Source organism: Schistocerca gregaria, chromosome X, assembly GCF_023897955.1.
Source record: "Schistocerca gregaria isolate iqSchGreg1 chromosome X, iqSchGreg1.2, whole genome shotgun sequence".
Lineage (NCBI taxonomy): Eukaryota > Metazoa > Arthropoda > Insecta > Orthoptera > Acrididae > Schistocerca > Schistocerca gregaria.
The window spans coordinates 161,546,491-161,567,753 of record NC_064931.1 but is presented as its reverse complement, the minus strand read 5'-3'; the positions used below and the strand labels follow the sequence as shown (position 1 = coordinate 161,567,753).

General features: G+C 35.9%; 1 protein-coding gene across 1 annotated transcript in view; it reads left to right on the top strand.

The window, feature by feature from the left end:
• The window catches only part of LOC126297950 (titin-like), an 817,179-nt gene that overhangs the window by 386,602 nt on the left and 409,314 nt on the right, over window positions 1–21,263 (top strand). Inside the window, exon 23 of the mRNA XM_049989271.1 lies at window positions 2,647–2,858. Coding sequence (XP_049845228.1) covers window positions 2,647–2,858 — 212 coding nt within the window. The remainder of the gene's footprint in view (window positions 1–2,646; window positions 2,859–21,263) is intronic.

The following is a 21,263-nucleotide window of genomic DNA, read 5'->3' as shown; positions in this document are numbered from 1 at the left end:
CAGTTTGGCAGGATGAATGGAATAAGATTTACTTGAAAACCATACAGAACCTGTATTTATCCACTCCAAGATGACAGTAAGCTGTTTTGAATGACAACAGTTTTCCTACACCATACTAGGCATGGTAATGTGCTGTATTTTTGGTGTTTCCATAATTTTGTCCACACCCTGTATGTCAAACATCATCTTGAACTGCAGAAAGTTTTGTCTCAGCTACTTTTTGAAGTGTGTATTGTTCATGCAGATAATTTGATAGACCATGCTGACATGAAATTCTTTGTATTGACATGTTTATTCTAAAGTTGGTGAATGTGATAAGAGGTCTTTATTAGGACAAACTTTTCATTCCAATGAAGAGACTGGGGGGCAGCTGTGTTTAGTTTCACATCTTCCAAAATTGCTCTTTAGGGATGGAATTTATTTACTGTAAAAATTCAATGCACTTTGCATCCATCTAAAACATGGCTTTGATTAAAAAATGCCTTTATTCTAAAAAAAATATTTTTACAGCTAATCTGAAAACTTTTTCATGCCTGGATGATAGGTGTCTCACTCTATTACTACTTGTACCCTCACAGTTGGTTATAAATCAGAATATCATTTAAAATTATTTGAGATTGACACTGGAATGTGCACTGTTTGAAAGTGCAGCAAGGATTATCTTCGAATAACTTGAAATATTTATGTTATACCAGTGCAAAAAAGGAAATTTTTACATGTAAATAATGGTGAATAGCTAAAAAGTGCAAATCAAAAAAATCTAACAGGCAACTATTACAAGATTCTAAGAACAGAAGCATTTTCTTTTAAAGTTCAACAAAAAAAAATGGAAATATTCTGAACTGCAGAAGAGACAAATTAGAATGATATGTAATGATAGGAAGTCAATGGGCTGAGGATAACATGAAATAAACAACAACAATATTGTGAAAGTTGTGAGAACCTATGAAAGTAACAGATTTTTTCATCAAAAAGACACAAATTATTTCATATCACAGTTATAGTAATACTTATAAATCCTCAGGTCAAGTTACATTTAAAATCTTATATAAGCCACCTCTTAGTTTGTAGCTGTCAGTGATGTTTTGTCTCCTGGGAACACCATATCAAGTCCACTTTTTGTGATATATCCAATATCAGACAGTTAAAATATTTCATTTAGTATGGAGAAGAAGAACCTAACAGAGTAATTATAACAGTTATTTTTCTTACAAAATGTCCATGTCTATAACAGTGGTGACTATATAAATAAATGATAACTGTATTGAAGAGTGCAATGGCAGATTATTCACTCCAAAAATATTACTTACAATTATGCATTCCCACAGATTAGAATTTGTTGTTTTTTTCTGTGTCCCTTGCAGCTACGATGTTTTTTTTCTTTTCTTTTTCCTTCTCACTTCACAAAGTTCTAGGTTTAATTTTATTTACAGCCTGCAATTAGGTCAGGAAAAATACTAAAAAAAAGTCATTTTTCATTGAGTTTATGAAAAGAGGACCCACATGCCCATATAAGTTAGAGTTTATCTATAAAAATTGTACAGTATGCTTCACAAGTACATAGGACTGTAATTGGCACATGAAGTGCACATTTACCTCATCCAAATGTAATTATATACTTAATTAAAATAGAAAGAAACTTCCACATGGGAAAAATATATTAAAAACAAATATTCCAAGACTTACCAAGCGGGAAAGCGCTGGTAGATAGGCACAATGAATAAAACACACAAACACATTATGTGTTTGTGTGTTTTATTCATTGTGCCTATCTACCGGAGCTTTCCCGCTATATACTTAATTATTTACTTATATGTATATAAGAACATAAACTGAAATAATTACATAAAGCTGTTGATTAACAGTAATTAAGAAAGCATTAGTAATGATGCAATGAAAAAACAAACAAACAAATGACATCCATACAGGCCTTGATGGCCTAATGGTACTGAACAGCTGCCATGTGATCCTCAGCCATTAGGCATCACCAGATGCCAATACAGAGGGTATGTGGTCAGTACACCATTCTCCTGGCCATTATCTGTTTTCTTGACTGGTGCCACTGTTTCTCAATCATGTAGCTTCTCAACTGGCTTCACAAAGACTGAATGCACCCAACATGTCAACAGCACTTGGAAAACTTGGATGATGACCCATCCCATCACTAGTCAAGCCCAACAGTGCCTAACATTTGATATTGCAGTTGGGCTGCAAATTCATGAAGGTTTATGTGTTTGGTATACATTCAACTTAACAGGCTTCTCTATGTAAATATCTGTTTGAAAAAATGGACAGAGATGATCTGACAGGCCTAGATTTTGAACAAGTATATAGCATTTTTTCAGTCAATATTGCTACATGGTCTAGTAATGAAAACTGTTTGCTGAGTCTGGTCCTTCTTTGCGAATGTATCTGTAATTCAACTATTTCAACAAATAGTTTACATCAACTGCTATTCAGGAAGGGCCATCTGCTTCACAGACAAGATATCAGGGCAGTAAATGTGTAGAAAAAATTATCCAGCATATCATTTGTATGTGAATCACACACACACACACACACACACACACACACACACACACACACACACGCATTGCAAATGACTTCTTTTACCTTTCTTTATAAATCTGATAATTATTGTTACAGAATTAAATGCCTTGGAAGATTCAAGTTCTGGACGAACAACTAGAATACTGACAAATGATTTTCCTCAGTACTTCGCTGTGGTGTCTCGAATAAGGCAAGAAGTTCATGCAATTGGACCTGAAGGTGGAATGGTTTCCTCTTCAGTTGTACCACAGGTGCAAGCAGTATTTCCACAAGGAGCACTTACAAAGAAGATCAAAGTTGGACTACAGGTAAACTTGTTCAAGCCTCGAAAAGGTACCAGTGCTGCCATGTTAAGAAAAATAACTGTTAATCACATTCCAAAGAAAAAACGTTTCTCATTGGTATGGTAGAAAAGTTTTGTGACTTGCAAAGTTGTTTTTGTTGAAGAAATCACAGTTAAATGATTTCTCATTTTTCGTTTTGCTATGAATATGTACAGTCTCAATATAGAGTACTGTTGTAATCATTAGCTCATATAATTTATGATTAAATTGTGTGATTTATATTGTACTTAGTTCCACATCTTATTGACATGGAAATTATTTGCTGGTATTCACAGACTGTGGAGAACACTTACAGAAGCAATGTTTAGAACTCTTACTGAGTCGTTAGATTTATATTATACCTAATGCTATTGTAAAAATATTTGATTCTTCTCCAAAATTGTACAAAAGATCACTAAATCATTCAGTACCATTCAAGGTCCTTTCAGACATTTGGCTAAGTAGTAAATGTTAGACGTCATGCACTTACATATTTTTCTTTTTCCTGCTGCTTATGCATATTTTCAGATTATTATTGAAAGAAATTTTTCTTTACAGTAAGTAAATATAAACAGTAGTCCTCATGATCTAAGGTAGCAAATTCCCTCCCAGATCCTTCTTACATGTGTTCTATGGCTCCATCTTTAATGATCTTGCTGTTGATGCTAAATTAAAAAAGCTATGAAAATCAGAAAGGTGGTGAAAATAATATTCTGATTTTACATATTCAGACGCTATTGCCAATCATATTATTTGCATATATAATCCAATTAGCAAATGATCTTCTCAACTTTCTATAATGTTTTCCGTATACTTTGGCAATTTCAGGTTGTTAAACAGTATACAGCTGCATGGATGGAAGTCAAGAGTGTAACCATAGTTGTCTACTTTCTGTAGCAAGATATATTTTGTAATTTACAGGCTGTATAATATTTAGCAAAACATATAAATTCCATGGCAGTTTTGTTGACTTCTGTCTGTTGCTATTCCTTAAGTTAATGACTTTTCAGGCTTTCCTGATGGATCTGTTGCAAGCATATTTCTTGGGTTTGCTGCTGGGTTGTATTGTGTAAATCGCACAGTATTTCATTGATTAACTGCTTGACCTCTTCAGGTCACTTCTGCAAGGTGCAATTGATGATAATCTCATAGTTGTCAAAATTTATCAAGTTGGGAGCAGCAATATGTGTGCGCAGGAAGATGCTCACATTTGGAGGAAAGTGGCATTCCTAGAGCTTTGTGATAGGAGATGCAGAAAAGCCTTCCATGTGTGTACTGTGGGCAGTGACTGTGCTGCCAGATGCTCCTGTTGTTAAAAGTTGAATTAAATCTCAGTAGTGCATTGGCTTGAATCATGAATCAGAAGTCCTCTTTTTCCCTGTTTTGATTTAATGGGAGCCATTGCTGGATTCCAGGCAGTGCTTAAATGAAAACTTGCATTAATGTTGATAAGATTGTCTGCTGTATGGATATGTATGGCCTCCTTAACAACATAGTCCCAGAAAGGTGATGCTGGGGATAAAATTTCAGTCTTTTCGTAAAAGATACAATGCCCTATGTTTAGGCACTGCTCTGGTGCCACTGATTTATCATGTTGCCCCAGGCATGTATGATGATGATGTTTGATGCAATGTTTTTGCATGGTTTGGCATGTCTCCCCAGTATAAGATTTTCCACATTGGCATGGGATCTTATACACACCATGTTTCCTAAGGTCAAGGTCGTCTTTGACTGAGCACAATAAATTCCTCAATTTTTTTCTGGTGGCCAGAATACACAGTTGATGTATGGCTTTTGAGGATTCTTTCTGTTCTTGAAGATGTGCCACCAAAATAGGGCAAAAATGCCGTTGCAATGGTTGCCTTTGCATCTTCATCTACATCCCTGCTGTGAATTTACTTAGAAAGGAATGTGTGGCATATCTGTACATGGGAATAGCCATTCTGCTGGAATACCATTCTTGCTGGAATGCAGTACTGGTCACCATTAAATCAAAACAGGGAAAACAAGAACTTCTGATTTGTGACTCTTCACAATGCACTTCTGAGATTTAATTCAGCTTTTGAAACAGGAGTGTCCGGCAGCACAGTCATTGCCCACAGCACGGACATGGAAGGCCTTTCTGCAGCGCCTATCAGGGGGCACTAGGAACACCACTTTCCTCCAACTGTGAGCATCTTCCCACGTACGTATATTGCGTACTCCCGGCCTGATAAATTTCAATGCCACTGCGTGGTTATCATGAGACGCACTTCGCAGCAGTGACAGCTTCAACTACTACCATCTGAAGATGTCAAGCAGTTGCATCAATGAAATAATTTGCCATTTATACAATATTACCTACCAACGAACCCGAGAAGTATATTTGCAAAAGTAGCTTTGATTGTGAGCACAATGATGAAACAGGAAATATAAAATGCATTGTAAACATAATGTAACGTTTGTTATAAAGATGGTTAGATTTACCTCTATACAAAGAGTGAACTACTTGTTTGTTCAGTACCTGTATGCAAAGATAATTATTTTGACAGTTTCTCCTCATGTAATGATTTTCATCTTGAAATGAGCTATGTGTCATTGTCTAAACGAAAAATAAGTTTCAGGAATGAACATAGCATACATTACACTAACATTACATAGAAATCCACATTGAAGTGCCAATATTCACACCATTATAGAATCATTACTCTAATCTTAACTGTACTATTTCATACAATCTGTTAGGGAATAAAAATTTTGAAATATGAACTCTGATATGCTTGGCAGCAAATAGATGAAGTGAAGGAAATGGAGTTCTAGCTTTCATAAGAGAGTGGTAAACAATATGAAACTCACAATAATAGGTGGGATATGCGAGGATTATCTCAGCTTTCATTTAAATTAACTGTTGTTGAATTTTATGTTAGCCTCCATTAATTTGTGTTTCACTCTATTTTTCTTTTCCCAAATAATTTAAATAGAAATAATAACAAGTAATTGTTATAGATCTTACTGAAATAAACTTTCTTCAGTTTATGTGTGGAAGTGATTTTTGTGTGTGGCACTAAGGAATAACATAACCCATATAAAAAAAATGTGTCTCATTCTAAATACGGATGCTAAAGAGTATATCTAATGCTAATTCATCTACTAGTATGTTGCATATATTCATTTGCTACAATTTGCACAAAAATGCTATGAGATGAAGTGGCTATTGGATACACTTTAATAACTTGCAGATGTCTTGACCATATAATTTATTATTTCCAAAATCACCCCATGCATTTCGACATTCTGTCATTTTCAGAGCAAATACTGTGTCATAATGTGATAGATAGGAAACAGCAGTAAATGCACTTGCCTCTCAGCTAGAAAATAGAAGCAAGTGCACTTCCGTCTTGGTTAAGATTGGTGTTAAGGTTGAGTGTATGTATTTGGCAATTTTCTATGTTTCACATTATGAAATAACATTTGCTCCTGAAAATGATGGAATATCAAAACACATAAGGTGATTTTGAAAGTAATAAAAGTTTATTCAAGATGGTTATAAGTTATTTCAATATTTATTTACGTTGACAGATATTCTTGTACCAGTAATTATTTATTCATCTAATTTTGTTTTTACATTTTCATTCTCTTGTATTTTATTTATTTTACTTTTTTTCTCACAGGGTTAATGTAACACCTCTGTGACTTATTGTGGCTATTGATTCAGTTAACGCCTTGTTTGGAAGAAAAAAATTGGTGATGTGTATCTAAAATTCAGTTCTGTTTGATATTGGTTCACCCATTGTTGCATTAATTCAAGATAAAATATACCAATGCAAATCCTATTGAAATTGAGATTACACCAGTCGAACAATATTTTGAGCTATTTTTGTCAGAAAATTTTTCTGTAAGTGCTCATGACATCACAGATCACTGACGACTTTTTGATTCATGTTGGTATTTATGTGCAGAAATCCTCAGTGGCAAAGTGTGAGACTACAAATCCACAAGTCTTGGGTTCAATCACTGGTCAGTCCTAGGATTTTGATCTGTCACTTATCATTTCTTTCACCTCTGACAACATTTGTCAGTGTGAAAATGGCCAAGTTGTACTGTGGTTTGGAATCCATGTTAAACTGTAACCAGGTGATCAGTTCAAAGATCAGAGGAAGGCAACAGCATATGATCCCCAACAGCACTATGGCTAGTAAAGCACTATGGTGTTCAAAACAATCTTCAGATTAATGATTGCTTTACTTAATGAAATACAGTATCACTAAAGATTTACTTATTAACCCATGACCGATAGTGTTATTTCAAGTTCAACCATGCAGTGAATTATGAGTAGTTTAAAAATATATTCAGACTTTTCATCACTCTTTGTTGTTTTCTGTTGCATGTATTTCAGTCATGTGAACATTGGTACCAGTGCTATCAAAATATATAGAAACTGTTGGATTTAATTTACTCATCTATGATTTCTAGATATATTTTATGTATTCATACTAGAATGTTCCAAAATTGAAGAAATGTTATAACACAATTATCATATTGGCTTCTCTGCCAAAAAGTACAGAGAAATGTAAAGATGTGCTCCTTGGCTTCAACATATTACAAAAATATCTGACCTGCAGTTTCAAAAGATATTTTGCAATCTATTGCCTGAAATAGAGGTCGAATGTGGTACAACCATATTTCCATTTCACTTTATATGTTTCTTTAAAGAGAGTATGAGTTTTCATATTATCGTTATCATTGTCAAAGATGCAATAGTTGTTCAAAAGACCCAATGATGGAAGATGCTTAATAAGTCTAACTCCATTGTTTCATAAGAATTTCTCAAGACAATAACTAATAATGCACTTAATAATATTATGAAAAGAATAGATTGCTACTCATATAAAAATGACCTCTTGTGTTGCAGATAGGCACAACAAAAAGACTCTTACATGTTATAGCTTTTGGCCAAAGCTTTCTTTAGCAAAGAAAACACACATACATTCACACACTCAAGCACACCTTATACACATTGGACCATTACCAATGGCAGCTTTGAGTGGAATCATGCTTTCGGTCAGAGCTGCCGGTAGTTGTCATGTGTGCACGAGGTGTGCTTCTTTGTGTGTGTGTGTGTGTGTGTGTGTGTGTGTGTGTGTGTGTGTGTGTGTGTGTGTGTGTTTTCTTTGGTCAAGAAAGCTTTGGCTGAAAGCTATAATGTGTAACAGTTTTTTTGTTGTGCTTGTCTGTGACTCAAAGGGTCACTTTATGGTAAGTAGCAATCCATTCTTTTCCTACTATTGTTAATATTCCAACCTGGAATTTTCATTGTTGAATAATGAGCCTAGTACTGTGAGTTGTGAATAGAAAAAGATAAACATGTTCCAGCCTTAAGTCCATGTTGCCTATATTGACTCACATACGGTGAAATAGGCATGTGATCTTTGCTCATATCCAATGCTATGTAATGAGATTGTGGTGTGGCATGCATTTCTGGTGTATCTGGGATGTTTATTCAACAACAGTAAAATCTCAAAATACTATAAACTCATATAGTATTACTTGAAAATGGGTAGTATATCTTGAAGCCTATACATTTTCTTCAAAAGAAGTACATTCTTGTACCATTTACTTATTTCAGTAATGCATTAGATATGTGGAAATTCCCATCTTCTGCATCTCTTATAGTTCCATCGTCTTATGAAAAGTCTTGATTACTACTCACCATAGACATAACATTTTCAGTTAGAGACCGGAACAAAGAAAAGACTGTTACACATTGAGTTTTGACCAAAGCCTTCTTCAGAAAAGAAATGCACACACATTCCCACAAGCAAGCACACCTCATGCACATGTGACCACTATCTCCAGATACTCTGTCCAGAATGCAACTGTGTAGAATTCAAGCAACAGTCAGGAGTGAGAGGGGGGGGGGGGGGGGAGGAGTGATAGCAGGGGTATGGGTCGGGTACAGCCTGACGGAACGTGCAGTGACTAGATGGTGACAACATGAGGCTGACTGATGCAGCATCGAGAGACTGTGAGGAAGGAAGGGAGGATGCAGAGCAGAACAGGAGAGGAGCAGAGAAGTGGAAAAGACCAGTGGGTGCATTGGCAGAGAACAGTGCACAATGAACATTTGTGAACATGAATTGGTAAGAGGTGCTAGGACAGAGAGGGGCAGAAACTGCTGGATGGAACATGTGGGGAGAAAGAGGTGCTTTAGGTTGAGGCTGAGATGATCTTGGGAGTGAAGAATGTGTTGTAATGATAGTTCCCATTTGCTCACTTCAGGAAAGCTAGTGGTGGAGGGGAGCATCCAGATAGTCAGAGCTGTGAAGCAGCCATTGAAATTGAGCTTCTTATTTTCAACTGCATGTTCTGCCACTGGGTGGTCCACTTTGCTCTTGGCTCCAGTTTGGCAGTAGCCATTAATCCTGGTAGATAGTTGATTGGTAGTCATGGCAATATAAAAACTGTGCAGTGATGCAGCAGAGTTGGTATATAACATGGCTGCTTTCACAGGTCACCCAGCTTCTGATGGGTCAAGATAAGCCTGTAACAGGGCTCTTATTATCTATCATCATGTCCCTTAATGATAGACGTCCTACCCTTGATCCTTTCCACCCCACCTAAAGTGATGTTCCATCACCCACCCAACCTTCACAATATCCTAGTCCATCCCCATACCATTCCCAATACCAACCCCTTGCCACAGTGATCATATACCTATGGAAGACCCTGGTGCAAAGCCTACCCAATCCACCCACTTAGCACATCCTAGTCCAGTCCTGTCACAGGCTTATCCTACCCCTTCAGAGATTGGGCCATCTTTGAAAGTAGCCATGTCATATACCAGCACTGTTGCAATCATTGCACAGCTTTTTATATTGGTATGACTACCTATCAGCTGTTCATCAAGATGAATAGCTACAGGCAAACCTTGGTCAAGAGCAGAGTGGCAAAAAATGTAGCTGAACATTATATCCTGATTTGAATTCAACTTGGGCCTTCTGAATCCTCCCCTCCACAACCAACTTTTGTGAACTGCATAGATGGAAGTTACTCTTGCAACATATTCTCTGCTCCTGAAATCATCCTGCTCTCCACTTATGCTAACCTACTGTCTCCCTGCTGTCCATCCAACAGTTTCTGTCTTCTGTGTTCTACCAGCTTCTCCCAATTCATGTCTCATCATCCTTCTTGTGCACTCTTCCCTGCCTACACACCCACTGACTTTCTCCATCCTCTGCTCCTCTCATTTGTGCTCTCTGTCCTCACCACCCTCTCCTTCCTCCACAGCCTCCTGAAGGAGCATCTGGCAGCCTTGTCTTGTCACCACCTAGTCCCTGCATGCTCTACAAGCCAACACTCATTTCTCTCCTGTCACCTGTACCCTGTTACTCCTCCCCCTTACCTTTTCCACTCTGTATTGCTGCTTCTGTTCAACACAGTTGCGTTCTGATCAGGGCAGCCAGAAACAGAAGTCGTGTGTGTGTGTGTGTGAAAGAGAGAGATAGAGAGAGAGAGAGAGAGAGAGAGAGAGAGAGAGAGAGAGAGAGAGAGAGAGAGAGAGGTGTGAAGTCTGCTTACATGTGTGAATGTCACTGTGTCTCCTTTTCATAACGTTCGTGGAATTCTGACATGGACTTTCCATTGTTTGTTAAGTTCTGTCATCTTTATATTTAATAAATGCAAATCATGTACTGATGCTTGTCTCACTTTGTCACATTGGGGCTAAAAAGCACTTATTAGCTGGGCAAACTGGAATAGCCCAAAATGGCTCTGAGTATAAATTACAACAGATTCATGAAAGAGAAATCACACTGCTTTCCCAACTGATTCATGAAAGAGAAACAGTTGAAATATTTCATGTAACTATGAACTGGTCAATATTTCACATGGGTGTAGGGTGTTTGTTTTCAGTGTACAGGTACACAAAATGTTTATCTAGGCTAACACATTTACTTTTCTCTGCATTTGAAAAATATGTAGAACCTTCCATAAATAGCTAGGCCTTATTGAAGTTCAATATAAGCTGATTTCAAAGCTCGTACACTTTTACAGGTGGTATACTTCTAACAGAAGTGAATTTCTGCACAAAAAATGGTTCTCTGTACACTGAATGATGGAGATATTTGCCTATGTTTTGTTATATTTTCATACTTACTTTAATGACAAGCAGTACCTGTGGGTTATAATAAATTTGTTATCAGAGAGAGAAAATAGTAGTTGCAATCAACACTTCCTAATTTAAGATACCATATACAGATCTTGTTGTTATAAAGATTGACTTATACATGTTTCTCATTTACTTGTTATGACAGAAGCAAGGTTAAACAGCAATATATTGTTTATCATCAATTTATGAATGATGAGTGGCTAGCATATAACTCCTTTTACTATTTCGTAAACTTTTCCACCAGTCGCATGAATATTGTATGTTAAATGTAACATATGACTAAGTCAGAGCTGAATAGTGTGTTTACTAAGTTCATCATCTAAAAGTTAATGGGAGTAAAAAACAATATGTGGAGAAGTAAAACAATATTGCATCCATTAACAACTCACTAATATGTTCCTGATTAACTACATCTTCTACAGTTGGTTAATTAGCTTACATGAATCCATGGTTAAAAATGTGGTAGTTGTGTAAACTTGTAAAGTTGAGTTGTTGATTATGAAGGATAAAAAGGAGACCTAAATCAGGGAATCAGCCAACAAGCTGGAGGATGATAATTTTAATACAGAATGAGAACAGTATTCAGTTAAAATATTTGGGAAAATCATACTTTCTATTATGATGAGAAAGGAAATTATTAATGTCAAGTGTCTAAACTAATCTGTTATTCAGTATTTGTCTTCACTTGTTACAACACTGTTTTGATAAGAAATTTATAAGGATATTTAAAATGAAGGACAAGATTTCTTGTTTTTTTCCATCTCTGTTTACTGAAAGATTATGGTAAGGCTACATTTTTGCTTTGGGCTGTCAAACAAGAATAAGTAAGCTACTATGTTGAGACAGAAATTTACTCAGCCTTTTTTTCCACTTGATGTCGTGATACTCACACGGGAAGCAATTTCTCTAGAGTGAATGTGGCTTCTGCTACAAATGACATCAGTAACTTCCTTTTTCTTTACTTTTCTCAGGTCACCATAGTTGAAAAGCGTTTGCAAGCATATTGCAAATTTAGGACAAGGTCATAAGACCACATAGTACAAATATTTTGCCTCATCACATCGCTATATCATAAACAGATAAGAATTTCACTAACACATTTAATTCGTTATAATATTTTCATTATCTTTTTTTTCATAGTTCACAGGAAACCTTTTCAGACAGGTCAATTTCTTATTGAAGTGTAGCCTGCAACAATATTGACTGTTTAATGAGACACTATCAAATGTTTGCTAGGAAATACAGTTGTTCTTCTGAAAATATGTGACATCTGGAAAGTGTTCCTTATCAATACTGATGTTTCATTGCATGCCTTGATTTCCATTACCAGAAAGGAGCCTAGAATTGGGATGAATTTTGTGAGTCTGGTACTGTAAATGAATTGTGGTCATTAACACAATATTATAAACATTTGGGGACTTCGATATGATACAATGTTTGATAATCATTTGGCATTTAAAAATTCTGAGCCATCAGGTTAATATCTGACATTTTACAATTCACAAGAGATTCCTTTGTTATCCAGTTTAGTTTTGGTTGGTTTGCTGTTGTTGAAATTTTAAACACTGGTATTTCCAGTAATTCATGGAGGGTATCATTCTGTTTCATCCATTTCAAAAATACAAGGAGGACACATTTTCATAGCTTTTAATAGGCTGTGAACATACCACAGAAAAAAATAGAAAGTTCAGTTTTTATAAACACTGACGGCAGTACAAAATGATTTATAAATGTGACCTGCAAGCGTGCTTATTTGGCGGCAGCCATAGAAGGATGGCTTTATCTCAGTAGGTAATCATTTTTTGAATATATTGCTGATGCATGTAGTATTTAATTCAATTTAGGCATACTGTGTAATTTTCAAAGAGTAATGGTCAATCTAAAATAAGAGTCATACAGGCCTGTGACACTAGTTGAAGCAGCCATTATTTTTAAACATATGCCTACACATTTGAGACCTATTTTCATACTGGAAATATATTTGCAGTTACGAATATGAATCACCATTGACTGCATATTTATTAGAGTGATGACAATGAAAATTTTGTGTCAGACTAAGACTTGAACCCAAATTCCCCACTTTATATGAGTGGTCCCCTTAACCATTTCAGTTTTCTATGAATTGGGGACAGATTCAAACTTCTGTCTTCATCATCCATGAGTCACAAGCTGCACTTGTACATTATACACATTCCTGTCCAGGACATATTTATTGAGAGTGGAAGGTCTGTTATTGGCAAATAAATATGAAATAACAATGCCTGTGTTATTAAGAATTATGATGCAATGCACCTTCAGACATGAAGGCATGATTGTTGTTCATATTCTCAATAGCGAATACATTTCCTTTATTTCTTGATGGCTGTAGTCGCTGCAGTGCCTGTTCCTTCAGACAAGAATGCGTGTATGAAGAAATATTGCATCACACTTCTTAATAACATAGACACTACTGTTTCATACCTATATTTCATTAGGCAAATAATATTCAGATGAAAGAAGCTTAATATCAGGAAAAATGTACAATACTACCTTATTTGAAAGCTCTAAACTGTAGGTACATCGGTGCACTGTTTAATGAAATCAGATCCCTGCCTGTTTAATGAAATCAGATCCCTGCCCTGTGTTCTTAAAGTAACAAGGACATAACAAATAAATTACTCATCTAATGCTACAGATTTTGGATCTGAGGCTATTCAAAACACTGCCACTCTAAATACACATTTCTTGTTTCATGTTCTTAATGTGTGTTAGACATGTTTCAGATACTTCTTGTCAGATCAGTGAAGTAAAAAATAGCATGAAAAATGTTTTAATCTGTTAATGTATTTGCATGTTTTGTGGAGCATAAATGCAATCTCTCAATACAATAGCAAAGATGTTGATTAGTTTAAAATATTATGTCATTTTCAGTAAGAAATATGGATAAAACTGATCATTTACTTAATTGACATTTATATTACTCTTAATTAACTTCTTTTACTTATACTGCTTCCTGAGCAAAACACACACACACACACACACACACACACACACACACACACACACACAGAGAGAGAGAGAGAGAGAGAGAGAGAGAGAGAGAGAGAGAGATAGTTATTACAGCCTGAGACATTGATAAAATACTCAATGCAGTGTTAGTGCCATCAAGCAAACACAATTATATTTTTGTGTTTGACTAAGGTGTTTATTTCAAATAAGACTCTTCACATCAGTAGCTAAGTGGTTAAAGATGACCTACAAAGTAAGGTATTTCTTCTTATAATACCATGTGTTTGATTTTGCTGTGTTTAAATAGAAAAATTCCAAATGAAGTTGTTCACGGTTATTTTGTAGAGTATTTCGATGAATAGCTTGACAGCAGTACAGTCAAGGAATGGGATATTATAGCAAACATCTTCAAAAAGTTAATTATGAACATCAGAGCAGTAAAATGATTTTTTTCAGAAATAAGGGATGTGTTACTTCAACATCTACATCTATGCTTTGTAAACCACTGTGAGGTGCATGGCAGAGAGTACATTCCATTGTACCAGTTATTAGGGTTTCTTCCTTTTCTTTCATGTCTGGAGCATGGGAAGAATGTTTGTTTGAATGCATCTGTGCATACAGCAATTATTATCTTATTCTCATGATCCCTGTGTGAGCGATACATAGGGGGTTGTAGTATATCCCTAGAGAAATTGTTTAAAGCCAGTTCTATAAATTTTCTCAATAGACTTTCTCAGGGTAATTTACATATGTCTTCTAGAGTCTGCTGTTTCAGTTCCTTCAGTATCTCTGTGAGACTCTCCCATAGGTTAAACAAACCTGTGACCATTTGTGCTGCCCTTTTCTGTGTACGTTCAGTTTCTCCAGTCAGTTCTGTCGGGTGCAGGTCCCACACACTTGAGATATATTCTAAGATGGCTTGCATGAGTGATTTGTAAACAATCTCTTTTGTAGACTGATTGCACTTCCCCAATATTTTACCAATAAACCGAAGTCAACCACCTGCTTTACCCACCACTGAACCTATGTGATCATTCCATTTCATATGACTACAAAGTGTTACACCTAGGTACTGGTATGAGTTGGCAAATTCCAACAGTGACTCACTGATATTATAGTCATAGAATGAACACTGAGAGCAAGTTGCCAGTCTCTGCACCACATTGAAGACAGCTTCTCTCAGGCTGTACTTCATTACAGATAAGTGCATGATCTGCAAAAAGCCTGATTTTACTATTAATATTGTCTGCAAGGTCATTAATATACAATGTGAACAGCAAGGGTCCCAACACACCTCCCTGGGGCACATCCGAAGATACTTCTACACCTGATGATGACTCTACATTCAAGATAACATGATGTGTCCTCCTACCAAAAAGTTCACTTGATATTCTATATGAGAAGAGGGAGTAACTCAGCTAACATGGTAATGAGTCAGAATTTTTTTATGTATGTCAGCAAAGTTGAACCAAAAATTAAAATTGGCTGAAGAGGTTCAATAACCCGGAAAAAGGGTAGTATAAAGCAGAATGAAAATTGTACTTTTTTCACCTGTAAGTGTTTTGTTTAAATTTCCTTTCCTCTCCATTCTAAAATAAAGAAAAAAATGCAGACTGGTCTCTCTCTCTCTCTCTCTCTCTCTCTCTCTCTCTCTCTCCCTCCCTCCCTCCCTCCCTCCCTCCCTCCCTCCCTCCCTCCCTCCCTCCCTCCCTCCCTGCCCCCCACACAACCCACCCCCCTCAGCACTGGAAGCTGACCACTTTTCAGACATCCTTATGGTGTGTGGGAGAGGATAACTTTGATGCAGCTAGCTGTATCTCTCCCTGAAAACCCCAACCTCTTTTCCTTTCCCATTCATGAAGGGCTTGTGGAAAAAATTATGTAAACTTCCACCTGAGATGTAACTTTTTCATTATGCTTATTTTGCAAGTCTAATTTAAACAGTAAAATTTTCCATGACATACAATACCTCTCTTGTATCATCTGCCTATGGAGTTTGTTGAGCACCTCTGTGACCTCTCATGCTGACTAAGTAATCCTGAGACAAAATTGCCTTTCTTTGTTCACTGCAGCCTGGCTGGTGTTTAGTTATATTGATTTGGATGGGTGACAGGGATATGAAATGAGGGAGAAAGACAAGGAAGGGGCTTAAGGAAAACCATACCCATATGGAACATGTAGATTTCTGTGGACAGATAATCACACAGAGAAGCGGGTGTGTGTTTGTTTGTTTGTGTGTGTGTGTGTGTGTGTGTGTGTGTGTGTGTGAGTGTGTGTATATGTGCTTGGTTGTCAGTTTGAAGAAGGACATTACTGAAACCTTAGGAAGTTATCATCCATTATATGTGCCTGTTTGGTATGGAATGTCTTTTCAGTACTTTTGAGTAATGATGTCATATACATAATCATATTCTATCCTGGATGTTCTATCAATTACATAGTCACAGACTGTGATAAGGTGTTCAGTAGAGGTTTGTTATATTTGACTATGTCACAGAAGTTTCATGTAACTGTATTGTCATTGTAATGAGAAATTTCTTTCTTCCCCATATATCATGCCATTATTTAAACCATTATTTAAACTGTGAAATGTCTAGAAGACTTTTACTCTGTTACTATAAAACCATAAAAGGACTAATTACAAAAAAATCAGGTGGAGTAAGACTATTCTAACATTATGCTTCAGATGACGTTCTTAGCAGTCATTAACATATTAAATCATTTAAAGTCTATGTTAAAAGGATGATTACGGTGTAGAGGCTTGGATAATTCTCTTTCCTCATTTTCCATGGTTTTGTTGCTGTTCGTAGGTAATTTTGATAAACTTTTAGTTTAGGTGCAGGTTAAATATGCTCTGACTAACTTGTTAATATTCAAAAATATGGTAATTCATAACAATTAAATATCCATTCTTGTTCAGGTCTTTACATTCTTAAGAGGTCTCTGGAAAGTATTACTACTAAAATGAGAAACTCAAATTGTGAATTCTATTTTTCTTTTCTGTGTTAACTGATTAGAAAATCAGTTTGAAGTTCAATGGTACTGAAAGTGATCATTTTAACTTTAATAAATATTAATTTGAATTGTTAATGCAAAATACCAGCAAAATGAATTTGACTAAGAACCTTTCCCTTAATATGATGATTCTCCATGTCAGTACCACAAGATACTTTGCTATCTACAATACATTTTTGGCTTGATGAGGAGATATTTTAGCAGCAAATATTTGTGAATGAGTATTTATTTTCACTTTATGGCCTTTAAGATGTATTGATGATAACATTGTTGGTTTTACCAGTAAAGTTCACATTTGAGATAAATTTAATACAAAGAATTTGTGAGGTAGTTATAGGTTAAAGTAGAGGTACCTGATGATGCTCTGCAAGAGTGTTTCCTTTGTTGTTGATGCTGAACACTGCAGTGAATTGGTTTCAGATTAACATAGTACAAAAGTAAGAGTGCGATGTGATTTATAGTTAAACAATTAGCATTATTGTTCTGTGTGTATAACCTAAGTAAAATTATGATGTATAGAAAGAATCAAGGTAGTAGCCATTAGAAAATCATGAATTGTTGTTGATGAAGTATCTGTGATACGTTCTTGTATCTTACCTTTCTAGACAGCTATACCTTCATTTTCCAGTTCACACATATTCACAGAGACATTCTTGTAGTGAAGGATTTCACACCTCTTAAATTTTTTAAAAAGAAAGCAATGAGAAATTCAAAATTAATGGACATCAAGCTGAGCTAATAATGCTGTTTAAAAATGTACACAGCATTTTACTTTTTTAACAGTGAAATGTCTCTAATTGTCACCCGCAGCTGCAGAGGACTTTTGATCAGTCATCACATTCAACCTATTTTGTTCCATATATTCTAAATTACAGTATTTATGTTTTCAAACTTTTCTGTTTTGTTTCAGTATTGCCCTCCATAAAAAGTGCTAAGAGTATGGTAATAACTTCATATGTATTTTATGTATCAAATATGGAAATGTAAGGATGACTGCACTCAGGGCTTATAATTGCTAAGTACAAAAAAGAAACTTTGCTTGGTCACTATGCTTTCTTCTGCTGTTTATGTTCTTGAAAGATGGTTTTATCGTGATTGTCCACAGTTCTTTTTGGCATTCAGTCACTGTTCTTTTTTATCAGAACTGATGAAATATAAGAGAAATTCACAGTAGCTTTCCTGATATCTCTAATACATCCCAACACAGAACAATAAGATAATTACTGTATTAATTCACTGTGTCCCAGTAAAGTAAATTAAAATCTGTGACAATGGTAGAATCATGAGATGTTTGAAGCATCCTGGCAATAAAAGATAAGCTCTAGAATTAACTACCAATAACTGCTGTAAAATCACTGTGACTGACTGTGATCTGTTCCCACAACATATACTGGATCACACTGAAGCAACAGACACAGAAGATACCTTATAAATCTGTGTCTACATCTACATGCATACACTGCATGCCACTTTACAGTACATGGCAGAGGATTCCCTGTACCACTACTACTAACTGCCTTTCTTGTTCCACCACTTAGAAACAAAGCGAGGGAAAAATGACTGTATATGTGCCTCCATACAAACCCTAATTTCCCATATCTTATCTTTGAAGTTCTTACGCAATATTTATGCTGGTGTAGTAGCATCGTTTTGTAGTCAGCTTCAACTGCCAGTTCTCTAAATTTTCTCAACAGTGTTCGAAAAGAACATCACCTTCTCTCCAAGGATTCCCATTTGAATTCTCCAAGCATCTCCGTACTACTTGCATGTTGTTCAAACCTACTGGCAACAAATTTAGCTGCCCACCTCCAAATTTCGTCAGTGTTGTTCATTAGTCCGACCTGGTGCGGACCCCCAAACACATGAGCAGTATTCAAGAATAGTTCCCATTAGCTTCCTATATGCAGTCTCCTTCACAGATGAATCATACTTTCCTAACATTCTCCCAATAGATTGAAGTCGATCATTCACCTTCCCCACCACAATGTATCCAAACATAATGGGTTTGTTTTTCCTACTCATCAGCATTAATTTTTATGTATATCCATTTATAGGTAGCTGCCATTCATCACGACAACTAGACATTTCTGTAAGTCATCTTGTATCCTCGATAAATCACTCAACTTTGACACCTTCCCATACACCACAGCATCATCAGTAAACAACTGCAAATTGCTGCCCACCCTGTCTGCCAGATTAGTTATATATATAGAAAATAATAGCAGTCCTATCCCATTTCCCTCAGGCACTCTTGACACTACCCTTGTCTCTGACCAACAATTGCCATTGAGGGCAACATACTGTGTTCTATTAATTAGGAAGTGTTCGAGCTACTCACATATCTCAGAACCTATTCCATATGCTTGAACCTTCATTAACAGCCTGCAATGGGGCACCGTGTCAAAAGCTTTTTGGAAATCTAGAAATGTGGAATCTGTCTGTTGCCCTTCACCCGTAGCTCACAGTATATCATGTGAGAGAAGGGCATGCTGAGTTTCATGCGAGTAATGATTTCTAAAGCTGTGCTGATTCATGGACATAAACTTTTCAGTCTCAGGGAAATTTATTATATTTTACCTCAGAATATATTCAAGAATTCTGCAGGAAATCAGTATTTAGGATATTGATCTGTAATTTTGCACATGTACTCAGTTTATGTATAAACTTTGTCTTTCATTCACTTTAGACATCCACCACTATGACTCAAGGCATGCTTTGCTAATACCCTCTCAGCATTTACTAACCTCCAACATTTTAGTCATACGACATTGTTAGAGATGGAACAGTATCTGAAGTTTGCCATGACTTATTGACTTTTGAAAATGGGATTTACCTTACAACATTTTGTGATTATGTGATTACCATGGGCTGACGTCTCCTCCTATTCCCTGTCACTATCTCTTTCTCTCTGGTTCTTCTATTTTTTGTGTTATTTTTCATTCTTTTTAAATTATTGTGGTTCACCATGTTATGCGGTATAGATTTATCTGTGCTTCCAGGGCTTCATGTGGCACTTCATTTCCATTCTTTCATCTGCCATGTGATTTAGATAAGTATTTTCTGTGTGTATTTTACCTTTCTTCTCCTTTCGTTTATCAAATTTCCTTAATTCAATGTTCTCCAGTTCCAGTACCAACAGCAATTAATTTCTTGTCGTAGCAGAGTATACCACAAGACACATTACTTCAACAGCTTGTCTCTTCAGTGGAGCATGTGGTAGTTTGACTGGTTTTAAATTTTTTGATGTATCACAGCAGGAAGAGCATCATTCCTCTCTCTCTCTCTCTCTCTCTCTCTGCCTCTTTCTTTATTTTCTCTTCCCTCCCCCCCTTCCCCCCTCACCCCTCTCCATAGTCAACTCACACAATTAAGTATTTTCTTTATGTAATTATTTCATTTGGGTGCAATGTGTATCTCATATCATATATATAATTATGGGAAGGATAGATTGCTACTTGCCATAAAGATTACTTGTTGAGTTGCAGACAGGCACAACAAAACAACTGTTATACACTAATCTTTCAGTCAAAGCTTTCATCAGAAAAGAGAAACACACATGTATTTGCACAAACAAGCACACCTCACACACATGTGACAACTATCTCTGGCTGCTCACATGTGAAATTAATTATCACTCACTTATTGTTTTGCTCATTATTGATTCAAATGGATGCTGGTAACACAAGTTCTATGTTATAGTCAACAATAGCTATATCTAATGGCTGCTACCTGGTAGCCCAGATTTGTAGGGCTGAACTTCCACTGAAAGTACAATTAAAAGTAAGTTATTCTTCATCAGTATTTAATATGAATCTTTTATTCTTAATCAGCTCTGTATGAGCAAACTGTAACATTTCTGATGTATCAAAACATTACATTTGTGAAAGCATGAAGAAGTAATTCTATTTGAAAAAAATCTTGTATAGAACCAAATTTGCCAAGGTTGTGGTTTTTCCATTTCTTATAATGTTACATCATATTGTTTCATTGAACCTGCATTTAAAAACATTCACTATACAGTAAGTGATTTATTTTTGAGTGCATCTTAATATGAGTAACAGCAATGTGCTAAAGATTCTGTGAAGTTAGTTTTTCTCCAAAGAAATTTCATAAAATTAACAATAGTTCCTGTAAAACCTATACCTATTGTTAAACCTCCCACTGAAGTTTATGTCCTTATTCTCAGTATTTTCTGGCCTGTGAATGAGATATCAGTATGTCAACTGTGAAACAAGACCAAA